Source organism: Ptychodera flava, chromosome 14 (assembly GCF_041260155.1).
Source record: "Ptychodera flava strain L36383 chromosome 14, AS_Pfla_20210202, whole genome shotgun sequence".
Taxonomy (NCBI): Eukaryota; Metazoa; Hemichordata; class Enteropneusta; family Ptychoderidae; genus Ptychodera; species Ptychodera flava.
The window spans coordinates 27,751,315-27,760,886 of NC_091941.1; the positions used below are offsets into that span (position 1 = coordinate 27,751,315).

Genomic DNA, 9,572 nt, shown 5'->3' on the forward strand with positions numbered 1-9,572 from the left:
TTTAACTCAATGGTCAGGATGGTGCACATCAATGTACAATATGCTGCATCATTACCGGGAGAGATTCCTTTCACTGATATTTTCATTTTGCTGAGCAAACTCCAATGACCCAACTCTGTTTACCTAAATTGATTATTGTGATTATGTAAACTGAAATGACAATAAGGACTGAGTATATATCGTGGCGCAGCACTGCCTCATGCTCCATGCATGTTTATCAAAGCAGCTGTATAGGCTATGCAAGGTTTTCTTCGTATTCATCGGATTCCCCAATATATGTGAAAATGCTCAGTAGACAATGATATAATGACAGTAAAGCCTTATTAGAACGTCTTTTCCACAGTGTAAAAATATCACCTCGGGAGCCAGCACACACAAATGATGAAGGTCATTGATGTACGTATTCCATTGGGTGTCCTTTTAGTAGTGTGGTAAATGCCTGATTCACTGAGTCAAGGCAGTGTTACATTTTCCCAACAATGGAAGCATTAAACAAATCAAGGTGCACAAAGTCACATCAATAACATTGATCCCGTATGGTCTTTCTCTTCTACTGTTTCATCACCTGATGTTAATATTGTGAGCTGTTTCCACAATTTCCTGCTGAAAACATTAAATACATGTATTAATGCATATTTTTGTATGTCTTGCTTTCCTTATCACAACATTAATTTCCAAACTAGACTTGAACACAAATTATATGGACAATTTGTTTTCATGTACTGGCATGGTTCTTCAAGGTTTGTTCTTTGAAGGTGGGCTAGCTGCTTCACAAATTTACACTGTTTGTAGAGAAGCCATACAGAAGCCACCAAGCTTTGACCAACTCAGAGAGTCCAGTGATTCTGAGTAAAACACGTTGTTGTGCTCTTTCATGGTGGGCAGCTTCAGAAATTCACACTATGTGCAGAGAAGCCAGTGATTTCTCACCACCCACTCAGTCCAGACAGCTAGCTCACGGTGAGTTTGCTCAATGTGACACTGTGAATCCTGTAGTCTTCTGTATGCTTTCAAAGCCTTACCCGTCATGAAAATGAACCGTTAACACTATTATTGATTGTGTAAGTCTTCTAATACAGGTGTCCTCAGTTGAGTATTATAGGCCACCTTTACCATCCCTCAGAGGTGGCTGTTTACAAGATACACACTGGATATAATTGTTTTGAATATGTGTTTGCTAAAACCATCACACAACTCTCCCACATTGCACCTCCAAGGAATTGCTTCATGGTCACTCTCATGTAGAAACAACTCTATATACCACACACACACACACAAATAAATAAATAAATAAATAAATATATATATATATATATATATATATATATATATATATATATATATATATATATATATATATATATATATATATATATATATATATATATATATATACAGATGAAGTACCACAGATCAAAATTTAGTCATTAAATTCAGTTTCATGGATTCACCAATCTTCAAATGACAAGCGGAATTCAACAAGTTAATACTGCAAAACTCGTAGTTTGTAGTTTGACTAGTTTTTGATCTGCACTTGATATCTATTTCTCATGCTTATTTTATACATACATACATACTTATATATATATATATATATATATATATATATATATATATATATATATATATATATATATATATATACACATATATATTATATGAAGTAATTTGTGTTATTAATTATAACATTGCTTTTAGCACCGAGCACTGTAGTTAATCCCACAAGGACATCTGTATACTCTGAGATTTATGTATTTATTTATATATTTATTTATCTATAACCAAACCTGTCAATTCAGGCTTAACACATATAAGTACAGTGACAATATTTTCAAAAGTTTATTTCGCCAGGAAAGGGGCAATTTTACCAAAACAATACTACTTGAGTATATACACACTTGTGATGGTATCTCTGTGTCAGTGTTCTGCTCAAACAGTTGTATTATCATCTATTTGGCCACCCTAGCTTACTTTCACCAAGGTGGTTGTGCATGTTCAGAAGCTGTATATTTTGGATATGTGTTTGTGAAAACTATCGGAACTCCCCCAGGTAGCACCTCCAGCAAATTGCCCTCACATAGCTACCGGCTGTTATATGGATGCATTCACAGAACGCATGATGGTTATTTAATCCAGAGCGGTTTTCCTTCATCTAGACCACAGTCATTATTTTCAAACGTCACTTTTTTCTGGTGAAATCACATATCGTAACAGACAAGACCATGTAATATATCAGTATTTTTGCAGTTATGAGTATTCATAATTTCCATGTAAAATAAAGAAAAGGTGAAAGAAAGTGTGATATTTTGTGGGTGATGTCAGATTTTGAAGCTGCTTGACAAAGGTGTGTGAAATGTAGACAATAGGTGAATAGATGACTGGAATAGACAGGCTGCTGTCCATGAAGAGAATTTAGTTGATGAAGCCTTGAAGTAGATGGACATGTAATTTTTAGCATCTTATATTTGTAATAATGTGTATGGTTTGGTTGATAGTAATGGCTTGTTTTCTTTGTTAGATTTTTTCAGCTAGCTCTTCTGTAACTTTTTATTTGCATTTCCAGTGCTCTGTGTAATTTGCCGCTCCCATCGTTTTAGTGAGGCCCTGCTTTAAAAGGGTTGCAACAAATAAATAAATAAATAAATATGCTTAGCTCAAATCTATCCACCCGATTTGCTGGAGCCAGGGTTTATATTTTCAACAAGAAGACCTGCAACATTGAGAAGCTCACGCAAATTTTGAACCCCAGCTTGAGAGCTCAACGCGCCACTATGTCAGACAGGTCTACTGCTTGAGGTTAATTTTGATTGATAAATTTTAGTCTGGTGCAGCTCAATGAACTCACAAATGAAGAGTCTGTACACGCAGCAACAGTGATCAAACAGCAACATAAATTTTTTAATGTCCTAGTTGAGTGTTTTTCAAGTAAAATTCTTCAGTTTGATATGTAATTGATGCGTTTTGTTACCGTATTGTATTGAATCAACTGTGCATGTGCAGGCGTTCTGAAACATTCTTTTTAGAGTTTCTGTTGAGGTTGGGCTCTGAGCTGAACCCTCATCCAAACTTTACGTCCAAAACTGCAACATTGTTCATTGTTCATTGTTCACAAGTTGATGATAATTGATTTCAATATATATACACAATTTAACTTGTTTGTCATCATTTGAGAAGTGAGTATTTTTTCCATCATTATTGTAATTAGTCAGTAAATATGGACTGGAGCCTATTGGAAATTGTGATTACATGTGCTTCCACGTAATGGTAGAGGTATACCTTTGTTATAATAAATACAAACTTGAATGTCTTATGGTTGGTACAATTTCTGAACTCTTATCTATTGCACGGTAAAGTGAAAAATATATTGAAAAGAAGATATTCTGTGGAGATCATTGGAGTATTCTCTCCTTTAGGTTTTTGACAGTTGTAATTGGAATAACAAAGATAAAAGGAAGTATTTGACATGTATCCTTCAAATAAAGCGGAAGCTGTTGTAACGGTAATTCCTTTGACACATTGAACTATATAGGAGGAAGGCCATCAAAAATTGAAATTGTTCAAAGGCATTTCATAAACCACACAAACTATATGGTAAGTTCAAACATGTTACCTTTTTAGGGCTGCAATGTGAAGTAGCGGGAGATTCATTGGTATGACATTAAAAGTCAGCTTTTTAATGTCATTTCTGAGTCCAAGAAACTTAATAAGTGCGTATTTGTTTCTAGAATTTCGAATAATAACTTTTTTTAAAAATCTGATAAATTTTTATGCCCTTCTTATAAGACATGGTCATCCGGTTGTTTATTTTCAGAGACATGTTTTTCCACTGGTGTTTCATACTGTTACACAGAGTCAATAGACCCTCCAAAAGGAGGGTCTATGACCGAGTGAGAACAAAAACAAACTGAATTTATTGACAAATTATTGGAATCAGTAGCACTAAGGCACATCGTTACATGAAAGAGGCATGCTAACAATTTAATTTAACTCGGGGAAAAAAAGGATTCTGACATTTTAACAAGAGGAACACAAGACACCCTCAGCACAAACGGCAATGAATCTAACGAGATCTGGAGATGGAAATTGTTTCGTTTGACCGCGTGGCGGCGCCTTCGTAAAGCCAGACATCTCATCACGTCACATGTGAGGGGTTGTCCAATCACTGTACATGTACGTTCGCTCAACGTTTAGTCCGCCATATTTAGCATGCATGGTAAGTTGAGTTCGCAGCTTTCTCATGGCTAATCGTCGCCGGTATACATGACATTTTCGATAATTTAACTTGTGCATGAAGCAACGATTTATTCGGATTCATCTTAATTAACTTTGTTGTGGAATGAGCGTACTATTGGCGCCCAATATGTCTTTAAACCGCAGTGACTGCACAGTTGCTTGTTGCCTTCCAGATCATGACAAAGTCGTCGACAATGGCGATGTAGTTTGCTTGGAAGTTGGCAGCGAGAGCGAGTTTGAACTATTCCCAGATTTACTTGACGTTGGGAGCCCTGATACCATTACGTTGCATCAAAAGCAAGAAGGTGAACGTGCTGCTGGAAATAAAGTGGGTCCTGTTATTAAGATAAAGATGCAAACGGACGAGGACGAGAAGGTGCTGATGGAGTATCTGTTGGGCAAGTCCAACCATAACGTGAGCCCAACCATAGAAGTTGTGAAAGAAACGCCATCTTACTCTCAAAATGAGTCGAGCAATCAGGGACAAACTATTGTCAGTTGCAAGGAGACATGTGCGGTCGAAGTTACATCCACGAGTCGTCAAAGCAACCTGGGGAACGGATCACCTATCAGCATTGCGGACTTGCAAAACGACCCATCTGCTGGGGACTCTCTCAATAGAAACGCGTTGAACGCTCGACTGAACAGATTAAAGAAGAAGAAACATCTGGAGGGATTGGAAACCTCCGTGAAGAATCTGTCTTCGGAAAACGCACAGCTCAAATGCCAGGCAAAAACTCTGTCTGCCAAAGTTGAAGCCCTGGAGACGGAAGTTGATTATTTGAAAGGGGTGTTGGCCAACCAAAGTGAACTGGCGTCCTTATTGTCTAACATTGGTAACACCCCCGGTGTAAGGTTCCACAGTTCACTACCAAGTGGTGAAAAGTCAAAAGAACTGCAGCAGAGAAAGAGGAAAGCCGATGAAAATGGTAATAATGAATGCAGCCGTCGTGTTACTAGGGCAATGAAGGTAGCAAAAACAAAGACCTTTGACAGTGACATTGGATCTGAATCCTCGAAAGATTCCTGTCAGTGTGATTGTGAGGAACCAGAAATTGGCGCGGAATTGGTTGTGCCTTCCAAATCGGATGCTGCAGGTGTTTGCCTCCATGTGTCAAATGGTGCAGTGACATTAGAGTTCTGTTCTAGGTGTAACAACGTTGCAAAAGGTGCAAGGATGGATGAGTCTGCTGGAAGACAGAAGTAGAAGCAAGACTGGTGGAGTATCTGAAAAGAAACTTGACAATGGTCTGTGATTTTATTCGGGTCCAATCAGAATATTGTTGACACTAGTTAATAAAAGGCCATTCTTAATCACATCATCCCAGACATTGCACTATGTTCATAGAAAATGGCTAGATGGAGACACTATTACAATGAATAGGAACACTGAACATTATTTTTCCAAGCAATCTCAACCTTTTGTAACAAGGAGATCAAACATTCTTTGTAATGTTTGATGCCTTTGAAATTTGTTTTTGTTTTGTGAACTTCAGTAGCGTTTTTACAGAACACAAAAAAAATCGCTTTCAGAGTGTCTTTCTGTTCTCTTTCAGATAAAACAAGAAAGAAGAATCTGCAATGGTGAAACAAATGGGTACAGTATACCATGACAAATGGTGTGTTTCCATTTTACTTTACTCTCAGATACTTTTGTGGTGAACTCCAATTTTTCGACGCTGAATGAACAGTACAGTTCTTTCACACATGTAAATGTTGAGATGCTGTCGACTTTACATCAAGCTTAGGTACTCTCAAAAGTCTTCTCTCTTTTACAGACGCAGACTTTTTGAATCTCCTTTACATTAAAGGAGTGTACGGAAAGCAAACCGTAACAAATGGTAAATGGCATGTTTTTTGTCTCTCAACTGGGATGGACCAGAAATACAGGACTTCAACATGCACCATGAGGACCAAATTACTTGAAATTTACTTAAACTCTGCATTCTGTCATATGAAAACAGGTCTTCTTCAACTAAGCGTACCTATTTTTTCTTTATCAATCATCAACTTGGACCTAAAATCTCACCAGGTGAAGTTGTAAGTCCTGTACTACCACTATGTACTAGATTGAGGAGAAATTTTCATGTCTTCAAGCGCTCATCGTGTAACTTCATCATGAAGAATATTTACTATGTGCAAAATTTCTCACAGACAGAACAGTCAACTTAATTTTACATAGGTGACTTCGTTTAGCTCATGGTTGGTCCATCCCAGATATTTTGCCAGGCCTATACTTTACAACAGACTTACACTATTTATCTTTCCTTTTTAACGCTGGTATGTGAACTGAACATAGAGGAGTGGAAAAGCACATTATCCTGTGCATATACTTGGCCTTCGTTGCACCCTCTTGAAGGGCAAGTGCGTTTATAGGGTAAGAGAGTAAGTATTAGGTTGAAAGGTTAAAATATTGGTAGGTATGATGGAAGCTTGTCCTCCAGTGGTGAAACATATCTCCCTGTATCCCCTTTGCTACCCGGTCACTTCAGATTCAATGCAGTTTAACAGATTACCATTTGAAGACTACAAAAATGTACACAAAGATATTTTCTTGCTTGTCTTGCTATGTCATAATGACAGAAATAAAACTTGTGATTTTGACCAACTCTATCCAGTAGTGGTACTACCTAGGTGTTGAATCTGAATTGCATGGCCTGAAAGGGTTTAGTATTTTTCAAATTGATCTTAATTACCACTTGTGAAAAGTGCATTACTGGAAAGGTGACCAAGTGTCAATCATGAAAATGCCCGACTAGAACATGTTTTGACTACAAAAAGAGTGCTGGTGAGAATTTCACTGAGCTTGCTAAATTTTAAAAGAGTATAATCCTGTTCACTTTTATCAAAGGTTGCACCAACCTCAAATATAGAAATCTTATCGAGAAAACTGGCAAATTTACTCCAGTCAATGGACACATGTCAGCAGAAAATATTATGGGCACTTTTCTGATGGTGGCTATAGTCACAAAACACGCTTGACTTCCAAAGCTATTAATTGTTCTGGCTCACTTTATTTAACGTTCAACTAAAGATCAAGGAATATCTTCAAGCAGTGATAGTATTCAGCTTTCAGCTCCTATCCATAGGGAAAGGCTTTGCAAAACTTACAAAGTTACTGTGTGTATGTTGAAATAAACTTTCATTGTGTAACGCTGCAAACTTTCAGGACTGTGATAGACTCTGGGATGTTTGTACTAGCATAAAGTAGTCAAAAATGTTTGAGTATTTGTGAAGCTTTTTTGTGTTAATCCCAGTTAAGATTTGAACACAGGAGTTGAAAACAAATAGAAGTGATATATTTTACGCCACTTTGTAATGTTATTTCTTTACCGTAGTAGCTTCTAATTTTTAGATTACACTGCTTTTCTTGAAAGTGTAATAGTCACAACTTGCATCCATTGAAATCAATTATTTATAATGTTATGTAGAATATTATATTACTCCGGAGAATCCTGTGTTTATATGAAGACACCAATTTCGCCACTACAAACTTTGAAGAAGTCACAATCACAGATTTGAATTTTTATTGCATATCCTTAGTCACAAAATTTCATGTCAGAACAAGTTCCTATTGTGTAAATAACAGGTGCGGATTTTTTTTATTATTATTGGTTTTTTGAGTCTGAATGAAATGAAGTCAGCAAATGTAAGATTCTAAACCAGCGTGTTCACAAGCAGCACTGTAGCACCATAGAGAGCAAGTGAAACTATAGCGTAGCATGAATGAAATTTTGATGCTTTATGTGTATTCATACAAAAGTAGAGAGCTTGGCTGTTTCATGCTAAACCAGTCGAACGTCAAAGTTTCTGTTGCAAAGATGATGCAGACATTTGTTTGAGAAAGGGCACTTTCAATGACACAAGTTGCATTCAAATCATATTTGAACAATATCCAGATTTTAACAGGACTTTTGTTAGCTACACAAGGGTACTTGAATGATAGCTATTCATTTGTGACCTTGATGTTTGTGATACTCCTCCCCGGCATCATATCAGTTCTGAATGCAATTAAAAGGAATCTAGCAACCACTGTTCTGTGCATCCAGCATTACTTGTTCTTGAAGGCTGCTCTGGAAATGGAAGCTTGTCTGCGCTGATTAGTCTTTCACATGAATGTTAATAAAAGAATTAGGGAAGTCCCTGTTGAAAGTACTCCCTGACCAGTGTTTGTCTGTGTGCTGCTGGCATGCTTGTGCTTGAATTGTTCATGTGAAAGCAGTGCATCAGCAGAAAGTTCCCATTGCTTAGCTACTATAGGCTGTGTCTATAGAAGCTATTACTATGGGTGGGTGTTTGGCGTCAGTGTATGTATCTGTGTATGAGAATGCCAAGCCACTCAAAACTCTTGAGAACCGAAGAACTGGCAAGGGAGGTCATTGCAAGCATGAGTGTCTACTGAGATAATTCATCAGCCATAAGAATACTGTCAAGTGACCTTTTGCAACTGGTATAATATGCTGTGGACATCTTTCATGCCACTGTAGTCTATAGTAGCTGCAGTGCCATTGGGCCAGCTTGGTTTCAACTTGTATACAACTTGTGTAACCAAAACATGGTGTGTGTGGATGGCATGGGTAACCTCGCTACTTTTGAAGCCTCGGAAATTCATGTTGTCATCCATACTCTATTTAGAACATTTTTCAACCTGCAGGACCACCGCTCAAAGATGGCTGTTCAGATTAGAGTGACCGTTGTAACACGTCTTTCTCCAAGCCATCAGTCTGACTGCTCAATTGCACATGAATTTGTCTGTTTAGCTTATTGCAAATCAAGCTCATAAAGTGGCAACCATGAGATTATAACATGTTGAACTTTTAGTGCCGTTCTCTCCACACTGAGTCTGTGAAATATCTGATCACTGTTACTGTTTCAGATGCTTTAAAATTGCAACAATTGCTGATCCCATTGCCCTTGTTCCACTCTACTCTATGCTGTAACATAGCACAGCTCACAGGTACTGCTTAGGTGCTAGAATTTATGTATTCACATCGGTATGAGTACAATGTCAGTATGTTTCCTTCCTGCCTTTTTTTCTGTTCAGTGTCTCAAACTTCTTGCCCAATAGCTTTGCTATTTTTCCTATAGGGATAATGTCTTTCTGGCTTGATAAAATTAAGATGAAATTTGCATATTGCGAGTTATTTTAACATTTCCAAATTTTCTGTGTTTTGTAAGAGCACCTCTGAAACTGCCGACCCAGACAGTCTCCAAATTCAGTCATTTGACTTTAGAGATAACCTTGGCCTATCTTGTTGAAGTTGTGTATATATATACATATATATATATATATATATATATATATATATATATATATATATATATAATATATATATATA

At 37.1% G+C, this 9,572-nt stretch overlaps 1 protein-coding gene across 3 annotated transcripts; it reads left to right on the forward strand.

Moving 5' to 3' along the window:
• Positions 1–4,138: 4,138 nt before the first annotated feature.
• LOC139150002 (uncharacterized) lies at positions 4,139–8,388 on the forward strand. Of its 3 annotated transcripts, XR_011556179.1 has the most exons (3): positions 4,150–4,213; positions 4,407–6,074; positions 6,533–8,388. XR_011556179.1 is itself a non-coding variant. In XM_070722141.1 (2 exons), exons 1-2 carry the CDS (start codon positions 4,207–4,209, stop codon positions 5,438–5,440), a joined length of 1,041 nt encoding a protein of 346 aa, XP_070578242.1. In that variant the 5' UTR covers positions 4,150–4,206; the 3' UTR covers positions 5,441–8,388. The 3 variants fall into 3 exon arrangements, 1 of the variants encoding a protein (XP_070578242.1); XR_011556178.1 differs by having other exon boundaries at positions 4,139–6,074; XM_070722141.1 differs by having other exon boundaries at positions 4,407–8,388.
• Positions 8,389–9,572: the final 1,184 nt, after the last annotated feature.